Genomic DNA, 24998 nt, shown 5'->3' with positions numbered 1-24998 from the left:
CACCCCGGGGCCGCGGTGTTTGAGCCGCGGGACTGTTTGCTACATCGCCCGGTGGGGTATCGCCTCAGCGCAGAGAGAGAAGAGGAGGGGAGAGACTGCAGCCCTAAGACTTTTGCCTCCATCACAGTGAGAAGGTGCTATGTGGACTCACTGTGGTGGATGTTAATATGTGTTTATTGTTGTTTTTTATTGTATTGTATGTATGTATGACTGCAGGCACGAAATTTCGTTCAGACTTCGGTCTGAATGACAATAAAGGAAACCCTGTAACCCTGTAACCCTGTAATCTGAGGGTCTCCCGAGAGGTAGATGGTAGCTCAGGACTGCTCTCTCGTTACAAAGACACATAGACATAGGTGCAGGAGTAGGCCATTCGGCTCTTCGAGCCAGCACCACCATTTAATGTGATCATGGCTGATCATCCCCAATCAGTACCGCCTTCCTGCCTTCTCCCCCCTTGATTCCTCTAGCCTTAAAAGCTCTATCTAACTCTCTTTTGAATGCATCCAGTGAATCGGCATCCATTGCCTTCTGAGGCAGAGAACTCCACAAATTCACAACTCTCTGTGTGAAAAGGTTTGTCCTCATCTCAGATCTAAATGGCTTACCCCTTATTCTTAAACTGTGGCCCCTGGTCCCGACTCCCCGAACATCGGGAACATTTTTCCTGCATCTAGTGTGTCCAATCCCTTGGTAGGATGGTTCAATGAGGAATGTTAGGAGTCACTGTGATGGATGTTTATGTTATTATGTGTTTTTTGATTCTGTTGCTTTTTTAAATTGTATGACTGACCTGGCTAGTGAAATTTCACTGCACCAATTGGTGTATTTGACAATAAATGAACCTTATGACCTTATGAAATGCTTAGACTTTACTTTAGACAAGAGATACAGCGTGGAAACGGGCCTTTCAACCCACCATCGATCACCTGCACAAGCACTATCCTGCATACTTATCAAAATGTACAATTTACACTGTTGCAAGATAATTCTCAAACAATCAGGCCAGGACACACTAGGATCTAACCTTGGATAGATGTCCAATAACTTAGCGAAAGGAAATCAGTGTTATGAAGCTGGTCTCCTTATGTAACCATATAACAATTATAGCACAGAAACAGGCCATCTCGGCCCTTCTAGTCCATGCCGAACACTTACTCTCACCTAGTCCCATCTACCTGCACTCAGACCATAACCCTCCATTCCTTTCCCGTCCATATACCTATCCAATTTATTTTTAAATGATAAAATCGAACCTGCCTCCACCACTTCCACTGGAAGCTCATTCCACACAGGAAGAGTGAGATTGAGAGAGTGCGTAAAAGAAGTTCAAGATGTGTAGTACATCAAGTACAGTATGGATTCACTGGATAGCACACAAATGTTTTCATTGGATCTCAGTATGTGTGACAATAACAAACCAATACCAAGATGGGAATTACAGATCTTGAGGGTTTGGTAACTGAAGGTATGGTGATACTTGGAGGAGGGGTTAACATCTCCTCTGCAAACAACTCGGTAATTTACCATCCATCAACTTTTAATCAGGTTCAGGTTTGTTAATGTCCCGTGTACTGAGGTACAGTGATAAGCTTTGTTTTACTTGTTATCCAAAAAGATCAGATATTCCATACATAGATACAATCAGTTCAAACTCATGTACAATAGATAGAGAGCAAAGGGGAAGATACAGAGTGCAGAATATAGTTCTCAGCATTGTAGCGCATCGGTTCCAGAGACAAAGTCTAAAGTCCGCAATGGGGTAGAGGGGAATCGGACAGTTCCCAAGCTTATGGAAGGAGCATTCAGAAGTCTGATAATAGAGGGAACGAAGCTGTTCCTCAGTCTGGTGGTGCACGCTTTCAAGCTTCTGTACCTTCTGCCTGATGGGAGCAGGGAGAAGGAGGAACGACCAGGGTGGGACATCTTGCATTATGTCAGCTGCTTTTCCGAGGCAGCGTGAAGTAAAGATGGAGTGGGGAGTCTAGTCTGTGTGTTGGGCTGGATTACAGTTACAAATCTCTGCAAGGTTAGTAAATGAAAATGCAAATACAAATGCACAACCCTGTTGCTACACGCCATCCCTGGTCCATCCCCAGTGAATTAATTAGTGCACACTCCACATGTCATGTGTTTGCTGTGAATCTGTCCTCGAGGGTCGAGGCAAGAACATTCTGGAAAATCTCCCAGGCCCCGCTTTCATTCTGAATCCACAATCTAACCCAGCAGATAAACTAAACTATGCTGGGTTAAATCAGCTCCTGAATTTGGCTGATGGGATGGGACAATGATGTCCTCTGCTGGCCTGCTGTGGACACTACAGCCTCCTAACCCACCCAGTCCACCAACTGACTCGAGAGAACATGGATTTGTGACGTTTCGGGTCAGAACTCTTCTTCAGGCTGAAGGACACATAATGACTATCTTTGTCCTCCAGAGATACTGCCTGTCCTGCTGAGTTACTCCAGCACTCTGTGTCTTTTTGTGTAAACCGGCAATCGGCAGTTCCTTGCTAATTTCCTCCCTCTGGCTTTGCAATCTGCATCCTAGTTTAGCATGGAAACAGGCCCTTCAGCCCACAGAGACTGCACCGACCAGTGACTTCCTCCCACCATCCAGGTTTGTCAGTTATTAGGTCTCTGTAAATTGTTCCTAGCGTGTCGGGTAGTGCTAGTGTACGGGGTGACTGCTGGGTGGCACGCTCAGTGGTCAGAAAGACCTGTTTCTGCAGTGTATCTCTAAACTAAACTAAACTTTGTGTCCTTGTTTCTACTTTCCTACAGACTCCAGCTGCCAGTATGGATTACAGTTGAATAGCTTCTTTCGATGAGACAGGACATAACAATAGTACCTAGAGAACCAAGTAACATGGTATCAAAGCAACAACTAAGGTCAGGTATAGAAACAAGGAACTGCAGATGCTGGTTTACAAAAAAAAACAGAATAGAAAGACAGAAAAAGAATAGGAGTTTGAGCAGAGTTGGTATCAGTTTAGAAAAGAAAATTTCGTTTGATTAATCTGCAGGGATTTTTCTCGGATGTGACGAGCGAAATAAATCTGGGCGGATGTGGTATGTTTGGATTTACATCAGGCTTTTGACAAAATCCCATGCAAGAGGTTGATAAACAAGACCAGATCTCCTGGGCTGGGGAGCTGGGGTTAGAAAAGAACGACACAAAGCGCTGGAGTAACTCTGTGCGTCATAGGGTCATGGAGTCATACAGCATGGAAACAGGCCCTTCGGCCCAGCTTGCCCTTGCTGACCAAGGTGCCCACGCATGCTGGTCCCACCTGTCCGCGGTTGGCCCATGTCCTTCTACACCCTTCCTATCTGTATACCTGTCCAAATGTCTTTTAACACAGGCCAGGTAACATCTCTGGAGAACACAGATAGGAGGCGTTTTGGGTCAGAACCCTTCTTCAGACTGACTGTGAAGTCGGGGCGGAGGAAGATGGAAGTGAGGTGGGAGCAGGACAAAGCCTGTAAGTGGATACAGGTGAGGGAGGTTTTGATAGGTAGATGGTTGGACAAAGGCCAGAGATGAAAAGGCAGAAGGTGTGAGACATAAGGATTGAAGAGTCGTGAATTGTGAAGCTAGGGCAAGGAATGTGGGTGGGAGGGGAGGAGAGGAATAGGTGTGAGTCCAGGTGGAGCAGAGTGCCTTAATGACTATCATCCGTTGGCTCTGACATCCACCATCATGAGAGAGTTGTGTTGAGGCAACTCCCCATTTTGGCCAATTTCCCTTTTTTTTTAAAAATGCTGATGGCCCGGAATGAAGAAGGGTCGCAACCCGAAACGTCACCCATCCTTTTTCTCCAGAGATGCTGCTTCACCTGCTGATATACTCCAGCACTTTGTAGTTCTAAACCAGTATCTGCAATTCTTTGTTTCTGCAGTAAAACAAGTCAGAGGGCCACAACGCCTCAGGGCTGTTTGGGGATGGCTAGTGAATGCAGGCCTTGAGGCCTTGCTTACAAAGCTCAGATGCCATCAGTGAATAAACATTACACACACAAGGTGCTGGAGGAACTAAGAGGGTCAGGCAGTATCTGTGGAGGGAATGGACAGGCGACGTTTCACGTCGGACCCTTTGGACTGACGGAGTAGGGAATGAGAGAAAGTTGGAAGGGAGATGAAGGCGTGAGGCAAAACCTGACAAGTCTTTACTTTACAGATGGAAATATGCAGGGAAATGTTGCTAATGTTTGCTTTTCTTTGGACTTTAGAGATACAGCGCAGAAACAGGCTCTTTGGCCCACCGAGTCCGCACCGACCAGCAATCACCCCATACGCTAGTACTATCCTACACACTAGGGATAATTTTCAATTTGCAGAGGCCAATTAACCCACTAACGCACACGTCTTTGGCATGTGAGAGGAAACCGGAGCACCCGGAGAAAACCTACATGGTCACAGGGAGAACGTAAAACTCCGTACAGACAGCACCCGAAGTCAGGATCGCACCCGAGTCTCTCGCACTGTGAGGCACTGTAACTCTACCGCTGCTCCACTGTGTCACCTGAGTGATAGGTGGATGTGAGGAACTGCAGATGCCAGTTTACAAAAAAAAACACCAAGTGATGGAGTATCTCAACAGGTCAAGCAGCATAATTGGAGGACATGGATAGATGATGCTTTGGGACTGGATCCTTCTTCAGACTGATTGTAGTCGGGCTGGGGGGGGGGGGGGGGGGGGAGGGGGTTAAGGAAGCTGGAAGCGTAGTAGGGGCGGTACAAACCCTGGCGAGTGATAGGTGGATACAGGTGAGGGGGGGGGGGGGGGTTATTCACAGATGGTTGGACAAAGCTAGTGATGAAAAGACAAATTGTGGGATAAGGAGAGAAGAGGCACTATGATGGTTTGAATGAGGTGAGGGTGGGATTGTTTAGCAGATGGGTGGAGAAAATAACAAAGGCTCAAGAGGTAACTTAGAGAAAATGGTCGCAGATCAGGAGAGAATAGGATGTGCGCCAATCTAAATCCCCCTACCTGTATCCACCTATCACTTCTCAAGGAGGCTCTCAACCCAAAACGTCACCTATTCCTTTCCTCCAGAGATGCTGCCTTACTCCAGACGTTTTTGTCTATGTTCAGTGTATATCAGCACCTGCAGTTCCTTCTTCCACCCATCACTTGCCAGGCTTTGTCCTGCCCCACGTCTCTTTTCCAACTTGCTCCCTCCTAATCCATCAGACTGAAGAAGGGTCCCAACCCGAATCATCGCCTGTCCATTCCCCCCACAGAAGCTTTTCCGACTCTCCAATCAGTCTGAAAAAGGGACCCTGACCTGTAACGTCACCTATCCATGTTCTTCAGAGATGTTATCTGACCTATGTTCAAAGCCATTTGGATAGGTATACAGATAGGAAAGGTGTAGCAGGATATGGGTAAAAGGCGGACTGGTGGGACTAGTATTCGTGGGGCACCTTGGTCAGCATGGGATCGCTGGGCTAAAGGGCGTTTTGCTCAGGCAGCATCTGTGGAGAGAGTTCCTCCAGCACTTGGTTCTTTGCTCAAGATTCCAGCATCTGCAGTTCCTCCTGTCCTCGTCCAGAGAATTTAAGAAAACACTTTTGTTTATGTTTGAGGGTTTTTTTTTTCTCCGAATGTTCGAGGAAACAGAAGGCTGGTCACACACACTCCTTGAATTATCAGCAGGGTAGGCACTCTACATTAGCCTCAGTTCCCAGGGGCAGGAGAAATCGCATTGTTTTCCTGGTTTACAAGGTTTTCAGTGAAGCGTTTTATTCGAGTGCAGCGAGAATATTTCACACCCTGTTGATCACCACATCATATTTCCACTGAGAACAAATGCCAATTATAGCACAGATATTACTCCTCCCTGCTGTCATGAGGGCAATTTACTACCTTCACACACAACCTCTAATGATATAGATTGAGCCTTTCACACAGTAAAAATATCCCGAGGCTCTTTGCAATTCATCCAATTACAATTAATGCCATTATAAAGCAAAACCCAACACCGTGACATCACAATTCAGTGCAGGGCTGAGGGTACAACAGCAGAGGAGTATATTACCCGAGCAGTAACTCGTAGATCTGGCACTGATGGTCTGAAAATATACCTTCAAATCTCACCCTGGCCGCTGGGGGAATTCAAATTAAGGTAACTGAATAAATGCAAAATTAAGAGCCCACATTTGTAATGGGGAACATGAAACAAAGCTTCAGATGTGCTTTATTGTGCTGGGTAGTGCGGCATTGTGGCGCAGTGGTAGAGTTCCATCAGCGTGGCCTGTTTCACGCAGTATCTCTAAACTAAACATGAAATAATAGTTCAATGGAATTTTATTGCCACTCAGTAGACTTTAGACTTTCACGATACATCACGGAAACAGGCCCTTGGGCTCACCAACTCCGCACTGACCAGCGATCACCCCATACACTAGCACTATCCTTCACACTAGGGACAATTTACAATTTTACCGAAGCCAATTAACCTGCAAACCTGTGCGTCTTTGGAGTGCGGGTGGAAACCGGGGCACCTGGAGAAAACCCATGCGGTCACAAGGAGAATGTACAAATCTGTGCAGACAGCAGGGTCTCTCCCACTGCACCATTGTGCCAGGTTTGTATCATATCTGCCTCCACCACCACCCCTGGCAGTGCGTTTCAGTCACCCAATTCTTTCTGTACAAATCAACTTGCCCCACACATTTCCTTTAAACTTCCCCTCTCTGGCCATAAAACTATGCCCTCCAGTCTATCATAGGGAAAAAAAGGATCTGTCTATCCAATCTATTCCTCACATAATGTTGGATACTTCTATCAAGTTTCCCTTCAACCTCTGACGCTCCAGAGAAAACTATCCAGGTTTATCCAACCTCTGCCTGAAGCTAATATCCTCTAATCCAGGCAGCGTTCTGATAAACCTCCTCTGCACCCTCTCCAAAGCCTTCCTGCAATGGTGTGAGCAGAACTGCACACCATACTCCAGGCGCAGCCCGAGCACAGTTTGATAATGCCAAGTTTTATATTCCCGTTGTCCTATTGGAATCGGACTTTGGGAATTTATAAAGCGGAGATCGATAGGTTTCGGATTAGGATGGGAATCAAGGGTTATGGGGAGAATGCAGGAGAATGGGGTTGAGATGGAAAGATAGATCAGCCCTGATCCAATGGTGGAGCAGACGTGATGGGCCAAATGGCTTAATTCTGCTGCTATGTTTTGTTATCTTATGATTCTCTTTCCCCAGTTTTAATTTTAAAAATCTATGATCTGAAACATGAGCTGTTCTTTCTATGAGCACTTTCCATTTTTCGTTTGATTTCCAGCATCTTAATTTATTTGTGTGATTGTCTACGGCAGTTATACATTTATCCTTCACACTTTCTTTTTAACCGTGTATAAATAGTTCAACGCAGCTGCCCATACTGTGTTGTCAACATAAACAGGGTCCCAAGTTTTTTCCATTTGGTTCCACAGTGTATTTACCACATGGTTTACTCAGGCTACTTTTCAACACTATAATATTAAGTAACCAAATACCACAACATCTTTAACTAAATAATGCGCTTCACATCTTATTATCCAAAATTTCAATTTTAAACAAAAAGCTTGGTTAGAGTGTTGTTTAGAGGTGCAGCATTGAAACAAGCCCATCGGCCAACGCCAACCATTGATCACCCGTTCACACTAGTTCTATGTTATCCCACATTTGCCTCCACTTCCTACACTTTAGGGGCAATTTACTGAGGCCAATTAACCTACAAACCCGCACGTCTTTGGGATGTGTGAGGAGACCAGAGCAGCCGGAGAAAAACCCATGAGGTCACAGGGAGAACATGCAAACTCCACACAGACTGCATCTGTAGTCAGGATCGAACCTGGATCTCTAGCGCTGTGATTTCCCTACACAGATGCTGCATGACCTGCTGAGTTCTTCCAACACTTTGCTTTTTATTTCTTGCAAGTCCTGTCTTTGTCTATAGCTACTTTAAAACCAATAGAACCATGGTCACTAGTCCCAAAGTGCTCCCCTATTTCAGTTACTTACTGTACCTGATTCCCCAACAGGACGTCCAGTGTCAGTAGTTGGGGCATCAATATATAAAAATAAGAATACAATGCATAAGAATAAACTCTCCTGAACGTGCTTAAGAAATTCCACCCCATCCAAGCCCCTTGTATAATGGGATTCCCACTCAATATGTTTACCAGCTCTCATCTACCATCATATTTTTCAATCTGATCTCCCAATTTTTAGACTTTAGAGATACAGTGCAGAAACTGGCCCTTCGGCCCATCGAATCCATGCCGACCAATGATCGCCCCATAGACTAGCACTATCCTACACACGCGGGACAATTTACAATTTTAGCTAAGCCAATTAGCCTACAAATCTGTTTGTCTTCGGAGTGTGGGAGGAAAATGGAGCACCCGGAGAAAAGAAAACATACAAACTCTATACAGACAGCACCCATAGTCAGGATCAAACCTGGGTCTCTGGCGCTGTAAGGCAGCAACGCGACCTCTGTGCCACCCTGCCACCCCAATCTATTTCCACAAATCCACCCATTATTCCAAACTTTCAATTTAAGAACAATTTATACTGAAATATATAGCTGTGAGCTTGGAGTAAAATTCCACGCTAGTCATACAGCCCAACATCCACACCATCCAAGATGTTCCAACTAAACTAGTCCTATTTGGCCGCATTTGGCCAATATCCCTCTAAACTCTTTTCCTATCCATGAACCTGTCCAAATGTCTTTTAAATGTTGTTACAGTACCTCAACTACCTCCTCTGGCAGATCATTCCATATTGCCATGACCCACTGAGTGAAAACATTGCCCCTCAGGTTCCTATTAAAGCTTTCCCCTCTGCTCCACAAAACTCTCCGGAACCCTAACATTCACTGTAGAAGTCCTGTCCCAAAATGATACGTCTTGCACTTATCTGTATTAAACTCCATTAGCCATTCCTCAGCCCACTTGCCCAGCCCATCAAGATCCTATTGTATTTTTTGATAACCCTCTTCGCTGTCTGTGATACCACCCACTTTAGCATCATCTGCAAATTTACTATCACAAACATGCACTCTTTCTGCAATATGACAGCCTTTCTCACCATTGGATTGTTAATTAATCTTGTTTTCTTACCTAACAAAGGTCTAAACCTACTTGCCCTCTGTCTTGAATGTATTCAATTACTATCATCCATGTAGACACCACCCACAACCCTACGCTCACCTTCATCACCTCCCCAACAAACTCAGTCAAATGTGTAAGACATGACCAGCCCAGACAGAGACATGCTGACTGTCCCTAATTCACCCGTTTTCTTCCAAATACGAGTAATTCCTATCCTGAAGAATCTTGAAGGTGCAAAAGAGATTTACCAGAATGCTGCCTGGATTAGAGTGTATTTGCTATAAGCAGAACTTGACCAGACTTGGATTGGTTTTTCTTGAGTGGAGGTTGATGGGACATCTGTTAGAAGTATATAAAGTTATGACAGGCGTAGATAGGGTCGGCAGACAGAAGCTTTTTTTCCAGGGTGGAAAAAATGAAAGGGGCAAAGTATAAAAGGAGTTGTATGGGCAAGTTTATTTTACACAGAAGGGGGTGGGTGCCTTGAACGTGATGCCAGGGGTGGTAGTGGAGGCAGGTCCGACAGTGGCACAAGAAGCTTTTAGATAGGCACATGGATATGCAGGGAGGGATATGGATCACTTGCAGGTGGAGGAGATTATTTAAACTTGGCATCATATTCAGCACAGAAATTGTGGGCTAAGGGCCGGTGCTATGTTCTATGTTCTATTATTATTCCAAATTATTTCTGCCCAGTTGATCGAAGGTAAGAGAGGGTAAGAAACAGAAACAATAGTGAGACAAGGGTGGCACAGTGGTAGAGTTGCTGCCTGACAGCGCCGAGACCCAGGTTCGATCCTGACTATGGGTGCTGTCTGTACGGTTTATATATTCTCCCTGTGACCGTGTGCGTTTTCTCCCTGCTTGAGTTTCCACCCACATCCCAAAGTCGTGCAGGCTTGTTGGTTAATTGGCTTCTGTAAATTGTCCCTAGTGTGTTGGATAGAACTAGTGTGAACTGGGAGACAAAATGTTTAAGAAGGAACAGCAGATGCTGGAAAATCGAAGGTAGACAGAAATGCTGGAGAAACTCAGCGGGTGAGGCAGCATCTATGGAGTGAAGGAAATAGGCGATGTTTCTGGTCAAGACCCTTCTTCAGACTGATGTGGGGGTTGGGGTGGAGGGGCAGGAAGAAGAAAGAAAGAGATGGAGACAGAGGGCTGTGGGAGAGCTGGGAAGGGGAGGGAAAAGAAGGAGAAAACAGGGACTACCTAAAATTGGAGAAGTCAATGTTCATACCGCTGGGGTGTAAACTACCCAAGCGAAATATGAGGTGCTGCTCCTCCAATTTACGGTGGGCTTCACTCTGGCCATGGAGGAGGCCCAGGACAGAAAGGTCAGATTTGGAATGGGAGGGGGAATTGAAGTGCTGAGCCACCGGGAGATCGGGTTGGTTATTGTGAACCGAGCGGAGGTGTTGGGCGAAGCGATCGCCAAGCGTATGCTTGGTCTCACCGATGTAGAACTGTGTGTGAACTGGTGATCACTGGTTGGCATGGCCTCAGTGGACCAAAGGGCCTGTTTCCATGTTGTATCTCTAAACTAAACTAAATTAGTTTATAACCTTTCTGATAGGCAGAGGATTGATCAAGAAATATGTTACTGAGTAATACAGTACTGAGTATACAGTAATCATAGGGTCATTTTTGGCAAAACCACATTGGGATCCAACCTTTGAGAAAGAATGGGAACATATCATTTGTCTTCCTTATTGCTTACTACAGCCAGGTTTACTCTGCAAATTTTGTACACAAGAGTCATCCAGAATCCTTTAAGTACCGCACATTACTGGGATCACTCCAGTTGGAGCAAGATCCACTGTCTTATTCCATGCAGAGAATTCTGCTTTCACGTTTCCACACTATGAATTGGATAGAAAGCAAATGGGTCATAACATCAAGATAGATACAAAGTGCTGGAGTAACTCCATGGGTCAGGCAGCATCTCTGGAGCTACAAGCAAGGAAGTGTCTATTGAAGGAGTGGATCTGCTTTAGAATGAGGTAAAGTTGGGAGGCATTGCAGGTCTGGGTGAGCAAGGCCTGGAGCTGCGGGAGAGTCAGAATGAGGGCCTGCTGTTGCCGGCGCATGGCGGCCAGTGTGGTACACAGGTAGCAAAAGGGGAACTTCTGCAAGAAGCAGCATGGTGGCGCAGCAGTAGAGTTGCTGCCTTACAGCACTTGCAGCGCCGGAGACCTGGGTTCGATCCCGACTACTGATGCTGTCTGTACGAAGTTTGTATGTTCTCCCCCCGACTGTGTGGGTTTTCTCCGAGAGCTTCAGTTTCCTCCCACACTCCAAAGATATATAGGAATACAGATAAATTGGCTTGGTAAATGTAAAAATTGTTCCTACTGTGTATAGGATAGTGCTAATATGCGGGGATCGCTGTTCAGCCTGGACGGTGGGCCGAAGGGCCTGTTTCTACGCTGCATCGCTAAACTAAACTAAAAAGCGGTGGGATGCAGGTCAGTACCTGTAACATGGGTTGTGTCCAAACTGGGAGGTCTGAAACGAGAGATGGAAGCCACAAAGCACAAGATGGTCAGGAAATGCATGTGGCTGTGATAGCGAGTCAGGGGGTAAAACATGGTCATAGAGTTGGGGAGCAGCAGGTTTCACAGAGGGGGAGCAGTGAGAGAGGGTGTTGCAGGACTCCCATCATAGCACAACTGGGAACTGGAGAACTAGTTTAAAGTTGGAAATTGACAAGCAGAAAAAAGCTGTCTTATAAATAAAACAGTCTCAGTTTCTCCCCGCGGTAATCAGGCAGCATTACCTCTCCAACACAATCCAACAGATTCATTGCAGGTCACCATGGAAATTGACAATTGATCACTTCTAATGATAGTAGTAGGCACAAGGAACTGCAGATGCTGGTTTACAATTAAAAAAGCACAAAAGTGCTGGAGTAACTTAGCGGGTCAAGCAACATCTCTGGAGAACATGGATAGGCATGTTCCCTATCCACATTCTCCAGAGATACAGCCAGGCCTGCCTAGTAACTCCAGCACTTTGTGCCCACTTCTCTTGACACATGCAAATATATTCTATTTAGTTTACCTTAACAAAATAAACATTTCTATTGGAAAGGCATTTATTTTTGAAAATCTCATGATCTGAAATCTGGCCCCTTTTCACCACTGATGCGATTATTTGTTATAATGAGGCTTCTTATAATGCAAGCTTTCTTAGAAATACACCTATCGCTTAGAGCCAAACTACCTGTATGCTTTCTTAGAAACCTCATCCACTTGTGCTGCTGCCTTCAAGTAGTTAGAACATGATTTTGATTAGGAACTAAAAACCTAATTGAAATTTAGAAAATGACAAGCAGGAAAAAAAGCTGTGAATAAACAGTCTAGGTTTCCATGTAACCTCCCTGCAGTAATCTAACACCATTGACACAGTCCGTTAGTTCCACCGTGGGTGGTCATTGAAATTGACGAGCAGTCACTTCTATTGACACTTGTCCAAACAATGCAACATACAGCCTTTGCACTTTGAGCTTGCAGCAACAAAACTAAACTTCAAAGTATTTTAAAAAGACTAGTTTTATATCCTGTGGGGAAAATAACTTTGTTATTGTGCTGAGTTGCTCCAGTAATTTCGATACAGTTAGTCAATATATTCTATCAGTAAATGGAGACGGTGAGTGGATACAGTGTGTGGAGACATTATAAAAGCTAGTCCATACAGTGCATAGATAAATTATGACCGTGAGTGAATACAGAGAGTAAATCAATTGCAACAGTGCGTGGATACATTGTAAGTGTGTGGATACATTGTAACAGCGTGTGGATACAGTGAGTGGCTACATTGTGGTTGCTCCATGGAGCCGGCGCTCCCTCACCCCCGTGGCGCGCTCCCTCACCCCCTCACTCACCGCTGCGACGGGTGCTCAGCTTCCGCGTCTTGCCACAGAGACACTGCAGCATAAGCGCTCCCTTCCTCAGGATTAAACTCCTCACAATCCACATTTGATTCGGGTTGCAGTGGGGTGGGCGCGGGAGGATGGGCGGCGAGGTTTAAAGGGGACGGAGGGAGATGCCGGCATACAGGAAGATCACTTTGAGAGGCGAACGTGGAGCCGGGCTGCCAGCCATCAGTCCGTCCCGCTCCCGCTACCCGGGCGCGCTGAGTTCAGCTCGGCTCCGCTCGGAGGCGCTCGGCACCGACCTCAGGAGGGTATCCTCGCTGCCTCTTAAAGGGCCAGGCCACCCGTCATCAGGAGCCCAGACTCCAGAATAGACCACCAGTTGAAACCTTTCCTTCCCACACGTCTTATTTTCAGACACAGAACCTAGAACAGTTCACTTCCTATTAGTTTAGACGCAAAGTGCTGGAGTAACTCAGCAGGTCAGGCAGCATTTCTGGAGATCAAGAAGCACGAGTGTTTTATTGTCATACTAGACGAAGTGGGACCCGTTGGGTCCCTGTTACACGGGGGGCTTGGTCCCCCAACGCAATATTCCACCACTCACCCATAGCCCCCAACTGCACAAGCCCACCTAATTTCCCCTCATCCCAAGCACTCTCTCCCCCTCCTCTTCACCCTCTCACTTCTTTCCCCTCCCCTCCCCAATCCCTCCCTCACCTATCTCCCTCCTTTCCCCTACCCTCAGTCTCTCCCTCCATAACTCCTCTCCCCTTCGTACCCCACTCCTATCCCTCTATCCCCCACCTCCCCCTCTCCTCACACCTCCCCCATCCTCCCACTCTCCCTCCTCACCTCCTCTCTCTTGATTTCCCTCTCCTCCTACCCTCCCCCAATCCCTCCCTTACCTCTCCTTTCCCCTACCCTCAATCACTCCCTCCATCCCTAACTCCTCTCCCGTCCCTACTCCCCTCCTCTCCCTCTAACCCCTCTCCTCCCCCTCTATCCCTCCCCAGGACCTCGAGGTTGCCGCTCCGCTCCCATCTTGCGTGCCCCAGACGTGCATCAGCCATCGGCGCCCCCAGAACCATGCCTCGGATTGGCCCGGAAGCACCAGCAGCTACAACCACACCGGAGTGCGGGCGGGGGGTTGTGGGGGTGGGGGAGAGCTCGGAGAAAAGATGGAGGAAGAGCCATGGGGGAGAGGGAGGTATCACGGGGGAGGGGGCTGGAGCCAGCGAGGGGGACCAGAGGGGAAGGGGCTGGGGCTGTGAGGCAAAGCGGTGCATTTGGGACTCACAGCGGGAGCTGGACGCTCTACTCCACCAGGATCAGATCTGCCACTTTCCGTTTGGCGACATTTGGAGCCACTTCCAGTCCCTCCGAAAATTGTGTCCGGTTGAGAACCTCCGCCGGCCTCCCTCAGCTCCAGTAAAGACGCGATGGTGCAGGAAGGGGCGGACCATCCCGCGGAGTGACAAAAGAGACTAATCCGCACGGCGCTGACTGGCAGGAGAGGAGATCGATCTGAGCATGCGCGGTTTTTACGATCTTTAAACCTCGCTAACTTTTACAATGTGCCACCGATCAGAACGAAACTTGGTGCACTTGCAGCACAGCAGAACGGTGAGTGAGCTGGCGAAAAATCACAACGCGATTGTGTACCGTTTTTGCGCAAATAGAAAAACCACGCAAACCGGAGAGCACAAGATCAGAGCTTTAGTTATGTATAGAAGATAGATAGATGCCCTGAAATGGTCCAATGAAATTCTTACTTGCAACAGCACATCAGAATATGTAAACATAGTAATCTGTAAAAACCTATATAAATAGCACCAAAAAAAGTTCAGTATATATATATATATATATATATATATATATATATATATGTATATACACACATACTGTATTCATAATATATATATATATATATATATATATATATATATATATATATATATATATATATATGCACACACATAATATATATGTACACATTTATAACATATACACACATATTTTATATATATATATATATATATATATATATATATATATATATATATATATATATATATATATATACTGAACTTTTTTGGTGCTATTTATATAGGTTTTTACAGATTACTATGTTTACATATTCTGATGTGCTGTTGCAAGTAAGAATTTCATTGGACCATTGCCTGTTTATTTGCCTATGTATGTATATATATATATATGCACACACATAATATATATGTACACATTTATAACATATACACACATATTTTATATATATATATATATATATATATATATATATATATACATACATAGGCAAATAAACAGGCAACAGTAATGCAAAAATAATGTCCCTAAGTTTATGTAGTTCAGAACCTATTTGGAGGTTGCCGTGTTTAATAGCCTGATGGTTGCTGGGAAGAAACTGTTCCTGAACCTGGAGGTCACGGTTTTCAGGTTCCTGTACCTTCTTCCCCTAAGGGAGTGAAATGAGTGTGTGGCTGCCTTTTTGAGGCAGCAACTCCTGTGGATCCCCTTGATGGTGGGGAGGTCAGTACCCATGATGGACCGGGCAGTGTTCACCACTTTTTGCAATCTTCTTCATTCCTGGGCATCCGAGGATAAAGGATGGGTGACATTTCGGGTCAGGACCCTCCTTCAGACTGGCTTAGTTTTGCTTAGTTTATTATTGTCAATGCACTGAGGTACAGGGAAAAGCTTTTTTTGCTTGCTATCCAGTCAGTGAAAAGACTACAATCGAGCCGTCCACTGTGTACAGATACAGGATAAAGGGAATGAAATTTAGTGCAAGATAATGTCCAGTAAAGTCTGATTGAAAATAGTTCAAGGGTCTCCAATGAGGTAGATGGGAGATCAGCACTGCTCTCTAGTTGGTGAGAGGATGGATCAGTTGCCTGATGACAGCTGGAAAGAAACTGTCTCTGAATCTGGAACAATACAGTATAGAAACATAGAAACATAGAAAATAGGTGCAGGAGTAGGCCATTCGGCCCTTCGAGCCTGCACCGCCATTCAATATGATCATGGCTGATCATCCAACTCAGTATCCTGTACCTTGTATTCCTACAGTATTCCTGTAGCCCAGGAAAATGCCTTCAGCCCTTCAGACATCTGCAATCCCTTGTCCCTTCACTCACTGTATCCATTCGCTGTTCCAATGTATCCATTCACTGTATCTCTCTTGCTCCATTGTTATCCACGGACAATCTCAATGTCTTTAGACTTTAGGGATACAGCACAAAAACAGGCCCTTCAGCCCACCTAGTCCATGCCGACCAGCATAACATAAATACAAAAGGTGTAGACAGAACTGATAGTCACCTTTTCCCAGTAGTCTAAGGTTTAAGGTGAGAGGGGAAAGATTTGAAAGGGAAGCATAGGGGCAGATTTACTACCCGGAGGGTGGTGGGTAAGTGGAACGAGCTGCCAGAGTAAGTGTTAGAGGCAGGTACAATAACAGTATTTGAAAGACATTTAGATAGGAAGGGTTTAGAGGGACATGGGACAAATTGTAATGATGTGTAGTCCTTCTGCTGACTGGATAGCACCCAAACCAAACCCGTCATTATACCTCGGTACATGTAACAATAAACTAAACTAAAGGCAGTCTAATGGGATTAACACAGATGGGTCAGTATGGAGAAATTGGGCCGAAGAGCCTGCTTCCATAATATAACTTGAAAGGACCCCAGACAATGGCTTCTACATTCAATCAACACAGTCAGGGAAACAAATAGGAGGAGATTTATAATACAGCAAGGGTCTAACATGTTCTCTGAGAAAGAGTTCTCCAGCCTAATCCCACCATTTGGGCGGCACAGCAGTGCAGTGGTCGAGCTGCTGCCTCACCGAGCCAGTCCCGGGTTTAATCCTGACTACGGGTGCTGTCTGTACGGAGTTTATATATACTCCCTGTGGCCACATGGGTTTTCTCTAAATGCTCCAGTTGCCTCCCACGCTCCAAGGACATATTGGTTTGTAGGTTAATTGGCTTCAGTAAATTGTCCTTATGTGCAGGAGAGTGTTATGGGGTGATCGCTGGTCGGCGTGGACTCGGTGGGCTGAAGGGCCTGTTTCTGCGCTGTATTTCTAAAGTCTCTGGGTCCGTTGCCCTGAAGCTCACGGTTATTAAACTATACAGCCAAGTAGTATTTAAATGGAGAGAGGGGGGCTTATCTTCTCCCCCCTTGCAGGCAGTCAGATACAGACTCCTTCAACTCTCTGTGTGGAATAGATCCTTCTAACCCTCCACTGGACAGGGAAGGTTTATGGGGCAAATGTCGGCAAATGGGATTATCGTGGATGGGCATCTTGGTCAGTATGGAGAAGTTGGTGCAGCAGGTAGAGCCGTTGCCTCACAGCTCCAGAGATCCAGGTTCGATCCTGACCTCGGGTTCTGTCTGTGTTTAGTTTGCACATTCCCCCTGTGACCGCGTGCGTTTCGTCTGGGTGCTCCGGATTCCTCCCACAAGCCAAAAACGTGCGGGTCTGTGGATGAATTGTCCATCTGTAATATTCCCCTGGTGTATAGGGAGAGGGATGAGAACATGGGAAAACATAGAACTAGTGTGAATGGTGTGATCGATAGTCAGTGAGGTCTCGGTGGGCCGAAGGGCCTGTTTCTAGGCTGCATTTCTAAACAAACCTAAATGACCCTGCACCAAATTACTTTCAATGTGTGCCCACAGATTTGTGGCCACATCTGACTATAGCAGCACTATCGTAATATTTAGGAAGCATTTAGACAGGTACATGGATAGGAAAGGTTTAGTGGTATACGGGCCAAATGCAGACAGGTGGGACTAATGTAGATGGGGCATGTTGGTTGGCATGGGAAAGTCGGGCCGAAGGGCCTGTTTCCACACTGTATGACTCTATGGTTGTGGAAAATATGCTAGTTTGGGGAATAAACAATTGAAAGGTTACTGAAGGCTGTGAGGAGAAAAAGGGACCTTAGAGTGAATACCCACAGGACATTCACCGTAACCGGATTGTCAACAGGAAATTCAAAGGCAGGTGGAGATACCTGAGGTACAGAATATTACATACAAAGTTAAGGAGGCAGATAGGAATGGAAAATTGCTCAAGCAGATCCCATGAACTAATAAACCAGTAACAAAAGAGTGCAAGAGGATGAGGGGTGATCTCATAGAGGTGTTCAAAATCATGCGAGGAATAGATCAGGTATATGCACAGAGTCTTCTGCCCAGAGTAGGGGAATGAAGAACCAGAAGACATAGGATTAAGGTGAGGGAGGGGGAAAGATTTAATAGGAACCTGAGGGGTAACTTTTTTTTTCACAAAGGATGGTGGATGTACAGAACGAGCTGCCCGAGGAGGTATTTGAAGCAGGTACTATCGCAACATTTAAGGGACATTTAGACAGGTTATTCAGACAGGTATCGGATATGTTTAGAAGGAAATTGGCCAAATGCCGGCAGGTAGGGCGAGTGTGGATGGGGCATGTTCGTCAGCTTGGGCAAGTAGTGCCGAAGTAGTATCACTTTATGACTCCAAGACGCTAAAACCTCCCTTCGCTCTTCCTGATTGTGCATTTGGTAGAGAAAAGGAAGGAACTAGTTTAGTTTAGTTTAGTGATGTAGTGAAAATATTTTATGGCATGCTATGCAGTCAGTGAAAAGACTATATGTGATTACAATCAAGCCATCCATAATGTACAGATACAGCATAAAGGGAATAACGTTTAATGCAAGATAAAGTCTGATTAAGAATGGTCCATGGGTTTCCAATGAGGTAGATGGGAGGTCAGGACCGCTCTCTAGCTGGTGGAAAGATGGTTCACTTGCCTGATAACAGCTGGGAAGAAACTGTCCCTGAATCTGGGATGGATTGTGGATGAAGAAGTTGTGGATAAGATGCAGCTTCAGAACTGGGGGAGTCGCAGGCACCAGCTCCCTGCTCTGAGGCAATACACCCGGGATACACACCTGAGCCCTTTACCTGTGCAGGGGCCAGGTGAGAGAACTCTGCTTCATGCTTAATCCTTGGAGACCCAATTAAAATGGTGTCCTTGGGAATAAGGCGGAAAAGTGAGAAAACTGAAAACAACGAACAAATGATTGAGAAAGCTAACAAGACCCTTGGGTTTTATTAATTTACGGAGTTAATTGTGTTTTTATTGTGATTTGGGCATTTATATGGAGACCAGGACTCAGACTAAGACTTCATTCCTTGGAGCATAAGAGGATGAGGGTTGAGTTTATGGAGGTGTACAAGATCAAGAGAAGAATAGATAAGGCAAATGCACAGTCTTTTACGCTGAGTAGGGGAATCGGGAAGCAGAGGACATAGGTTTAAGGTGAGGGGGAGGGGGTAAAGATTTAATAGGAACCCAAGGGGCAACTTTTTTAATACAAAGGGTGGTGGATGAATAGGATGAGCTGTCAGAGGAGGTACTTGAGGCAGGTATTATCACAATGTTTAAGAAACATTTAGACAGGTACATGGATAGGGTAGGTTTAGATGGATAGGGGCTAAAAGCAGGCAGGTGGGACTAGTATAGATAGGACATGTTGCTCAGCATGGGCAAGTAGGGCCGAAGGGCTTGTTTCCATGCTGTATCACTCTATGACTATATTAATAATTTGGTATAGGTATATTATTGTTACATGAGCAGAGAGAAGTGAGAAGCATTGGTTTGTGTGTTATCCAGTCAAATCACACTATACATGAGTACAATCGCGCCATCTATAAGAACAAGAGGTAGCGCAAAGAGAAAGATACCAGAGTGCAGAGTATAGTGATATAGCATAACATGACAGTTACAGAGAAAAAGTCCAATGTCCAAAAAAAGGTAGGTTGGAAGATCGGGACTACATCCTGGCTTATAGCTTAGCAGGCAGCATTTCTGGAGAAAAAGGATGGGTGATATTTTGGGTTGCTGAAGAAAGGTTACGACCCAAAACGTCAGTCTGCAGAAGGGTGACTCAGCAGGACAGGCAGCATCTCTGGATAGAAGAAATGAATGACCAGTCGGAAGAAGGTTCTCGACCCAAAACGTCACCCATTCCTGCTACCCAGAGATGCTGCCTGACCCACTGTGTTACTCGAGCACTTTGGTATAAACCAGCAGTTCATGCAGTTCCTTGTTTCTTGTTCGTGAATAACCCAGCTGCGAATGGCCAACACTTGCACAGCCTTGCCAGCAGGTGGTGATAATTCCCCATTTCTCTCACCTCTTGTCATGAACATACCAACCAGTGAGGGGCAGCATGGAGCTAAGGTTGTAGTGTGTCTGTTACATGCAGACACAAGGAACTGCAGATGCTGGAATTTTGAGCAAAACACCAAGTACTGGAGGAAATCAGTGGATCAGGCAGCATCCATGAAACCCGAAGTTCCTATAACATTTTCATTTTTATCTGTACAATTTTTAGTTTAGTTTATTATTGTCATGTGTTTATTATTGTCATGTGTTGTCACAATTAGTGTATTATTGAACAGTTATTTGTATGGCAAGCTATCCAGTCAACGGGAAGTCTATACATGATTACAATCTAGCCATCCACAGTGTACAGAGGAACACCACTGCAGAATTGCAAATACAACAGCAAAGGTGCTGAAAATGCATTCACAAGGCAAGTGGAAGAGAGAGAGAGAGAGAGGAGACAAGAGAGATTATTTGGCATGTGTCCCAAAATGGAACAAGGAAATTCTTACTTGTAGCAGCAACGCAGTTTTGTACAATTGAGTTTATAGATAGAGTAGACGTGGGGAGAATGTTTCCACTAGTGAGTGAGTCTAAGACCAGAGGACACAGCTTCAGAATAAAATGAAGTTCCTTTGGAATGGAGATGAGGAGGAATTTCTTTAGCCGGAGGGTGGGGTGAACCTGTGGAATTCATTGCCACAGACGGCTGTGAAGATCAAGTTAAAGCGGAGATTGCGAGGTACTCGATTAGAAAGGGTGTCAAAAGTTACAGGAAGAATAGGGTTGAGAGGGAAAGGTATCAGCTATGATTGAATGGTGTAGTAGACTTGATGGGCTGCTTGGTGTAATTCTGTTCCAATGTCATGTTCTTATGGGTACAATTATGACTCGAAGACATTTGGACAGGTACATGAATAGGGATGTCTACTTTGAATAGGAACATGGGTCGGCAGGACCGGGTACCCACCCGAAGGCGAGTTCAACGGTGTAACTGGGAGAGAACTGGAGATGTCAGTAGGAGGGTGAACCAGGGTAATGCCTCCAGCATCACCATGGTCATCTGCAGGAGACGCCCTGAGCACCAGGGCACAAAGATGACAGGGCGAGGAGAGGAGAGGGATGTCGGTTCGCAGGAACTGCACCAGTACTTCACCCGCTCACAGGCCGACTAGAGTTTGGAATTTAGCAATGGCGCCAAAATATGGCGGCGCCTGCATGTGTAACATAGGCGAGCATGTAGTATATATGTAGCACATAGACAAGCACCACACAGCCCTACTGAAGCACTCAGCCACCGGCGAAGAGGGCCATCTCAGAGAGAGGAGGATCGTCAGACAGAGTGGAGGGTCATCGGAGAACCATCACCTGGGGGAGTGCCGGGGGTCGACCGATCTAGGACCCGCCGCCTAGAACGGAGAGGGACCCAGCATTGGGGGGAAGAGGGGAGGAGGAGGGGTTGGTGGCGGGAGAAGGAAGAAGGAAGAAGGACTATATTGAATATTTTAGTCAATTTTGTTGGCGTCCTTTATGTGGTGACACTTTGCATACTTGTGCATTGTACGCAAAACAAAGATTTTCACTACAGCAGATACACGTGTCAATAAAGTGTCATCGATCAATCAATTGAAATGCAAAAAGAATTTCACTGTGCCTGTTGCATATGTGATGAATAAAACACCATTGAACTATTGAGATGGGACGTGCTGTTTCTGTTTGAACCTCCCCATTGCCTCATGGCAGGGAGCCCGGCAGTGGGCAGCCTGTACACTGCAGTGTGCAAATGTATTGTGAGCATCGGGTTACACTGCGCTAATCCTTGCTGAAAGCTTGTTCCAGAGCTTAATGTCTTTCACAATCTCCTGAGTACCAGGAGCTGAGTGTAATGGGAGAGCTACTGGGCATTTATATCTGAGGCCAGACAATGCCAGTGGGTTCACCAGCATGATGCCTGGATTAGGGGACACTAGCTACAGGGAGAGGCTGGACAGACATGGATTGTTTTCTCTGGTTCATGGATATGCAGGGAATGGAGGGATATGCATCACATGCAGGTAGATAAGAGGGTCTTGGCATCATGTTCGGCACAGTTATTGTGGGCCAAAGGGCCTATTGTGCTGCACTGTTCTATGTTCTAAAGGGTTAGAGACACAGGGAATGCAGTTGCTGATTTACCAACAAACGACAAAGTTCTGCAGTAAGTCAGCGGGTCAGGCAGCATCTCTGGAGAAAAGGAATTGGTGATGTTTCGGGTTTGGACTGGAAGTCTGGAGTCTGAAGAAAGGGCTCAACCCAAAACGACACCTATCCAAGTTCTGCTTGTGTGTCTTCTTCTGCTGAAGGACCCGTCACTTTGCAAGGGGTTTTTGTTGCATCAATGGCAATAACGTGATGTTCAGATTGCAGAGTTCCCGGCTCCCTCTCTCTCCCTGTGATGACAGTGTGAGGACAGAACATCAACTCCCCCACAACTCCTGCTGCCCCGCTCCCTCCCATACACCCCTCTTGCTTCTGCCCCACACCCCCACCCACCTGTTCTGCAGAAGTCCAATCCTGGGCTGTGGGACACCAATGAGAAACCAATGGCCACATCTCCGCCAGGCTTTATCACATTTACACACACATGTACACACACACACACATAGACATGTACACATATATACACACACACACACACACAAGTACACACACACATAGAAACGTACACATATATACACACACACACACGTACACACACACATAGACACGTACACATGTACACACACACACACTCGTACGCACACACATAGACACGTACACATATACACACACATGCACACACACACACACATGTACACAAACGTACACACAAACGTACACACACACATGTACACATATACACACACCGACACGTACACATATACACACATATACACACACATACACACACATAGACAAATACACATGCACACACACATGTACACACACACACACATGCACACACAAACATACACACACATAGACACATACACATGCACACACACGTACACACACACACACAAGAACACATGTACGCACACACACATACACACCCATAGACATGTACACATGCACACACATGTACACACACCTACACACAGAGACACAGACACATGTACACACACAGACACGTACACATGTATACACACAGACACGTACACATGTATACACACGTACGCACACACAGAGATGTATACAGGTACACACAAAAACATAGGCACATACACATGTACACACACACGTATACACACACACATAGACACGTACACATATACACACTCACACACGTACTTACACACAGACAAGTACACATGTACACACACACAGACACATACACATGTACACACACAGGCACATACATGTACACACACACACGTTCACACACAGACACATACACATGTATATACACAGACGTACACATGTATACAGTCACGTACACACATAGACACGTACACATGTACACATTCACAGACATATGTACACACACAGAGACACATACACATGTACACTGGGTGGTGCCGTACACCCACTGTACATGTGTCTCATCCTTTTTTTTCATTGTTGTTTTTAGTCTGTTGTTAAATGTATGTTTTAGTGAATCTTTAGCTTTGTATTATGTGGGCGGTGGACAGGTGGGGGGATTGGAGGAAACTTTTTAAAATCTCTTTCCTCGACGGAGATACGATTTTTTCCCGTATCGTATCTCCGTCCGCGCTGCGACCTAACATTGAGGAGCTGGCGGCCTCTTGCTGGTGATCAACTTAGAGAGCTCCAACCGCAGGAGCCTGCGGACTTAACATCGTGGAACTCGTGGTCCCATGGTTAGGGACCAACTTTGGGAGCTCCAACCGCAGGAGTTTCGACCGCCCCGATCGCGGGAGCTTCAACCGCCGACTGTGGGAGCTTCAATCTCTCCGACGGCGGATGGTTCGACTACCCCATCTGCTGGAGAATAAGGAGGAAAGAAGATAAGACTTTATTGCCTTCCATCACAGTGAGGAATCAGGGGGAGTCACTGTGGTGGATGTTTATGTTGACTTTAATGTAGTTGTGTGGCTTGTTGCTTTTTTGCTGGTATGACTGTATGGTAAATCAAATATCACTGTACCTTAAATGGTACATGTGACATAAAAGAATATTGAACTATTGAACACACACATACACACACACATACACACATGTATGCGTACACACACCCATACATACACATAGACACACATACATGTACACACACACATACACCCACACAGACACATGCACATGTACACGTACTGACACACGCCTCAGTCAAGTCATACCACATACAAGAGCATCAGGAAGTGCAAAAAAGAAAGGAAAGAGTGCAGAATATAGTATTGCAGCTACAGAGAAAGTACATCTACACTTCACACTGCTTCAGAAACACAGCCAACATATTCAAAGATACCCCATGCTGGTCGTTCCTTCTTCTCCCTACTCCCATCCGGCAGGAGGTACAGAAGCTTGAAAGCGAGCACGAGGAACAGCTTCTTCTCCTCTGTTATCAGCCTTCTGAACGGTCCTTCCATAAGCTAGGGGACTGTCCGATTCACCTTGACCCCATTGCGGACATTGGATTTTCTCTATGGAACTGATGCGCTACAATGCTGAGAAGTATATTCTGCACTCTGTATCTTCCCCTTTGCTCTAACTTTTGTACCCGTGTTTAGTTCAATTGTATTTACGTATAGTATTGTATCATTTGATTAGATAACATGTAATGGAAAGCTTTTTACTATACCTCGGTACACACGATAATAATAAACCTAACCTTA

General features: G+C 45.7%; 1 protein-coding gene across 2 annotated transcripts in view; it reads right to left on the bottom strand.

The window, feature by feature from the left end:
* fgf12 (fibroblast growth factor 12) overlaps nt 1-24998 on the bottom strand; it is a 132828-nt gene that overhangs the window by 86124 nt on the left and 21706 nt on the right. Inside the window, exon 1 of one of the 2 annotated variants that reach the window (XM_033031756.1) lies at nt 13008-13255. The exons of the other annotated variant lie outside the window; for it this stretch is intronic. Within the exon in view, the coding sequence (XP_032887647.1) occupies nt 13008-13101 (94 nt within the window). The 5' untranslated portion in view covers nt 13102-13255. Of the gene's footprint in view, nt 1-13007; nt 13256-24998 lie in introns of those variants that run through there. 2 annotated transcript variants of the gene reach the window in all.

This window comes from Amblyraja radiata, chromosome 13 (genome assembly GCF_010909765.2).
Source record: "Amblyraja radiata isolate CabotCenter1 chromosome 13, sAmbRad1.1.pri, whole genome shotgun sequence".
Lineage (NCBI taxonomy): Eukaryota > Metazoa > Chordata > Chondrichthyes > Rajiformes > Rajidae > Amblyraja > Amblyraja radiata.
Note: the sequence above shows the minus strand (reverse complement) of the source record. Positions and strands in the feature narration are given on the sequence as shown.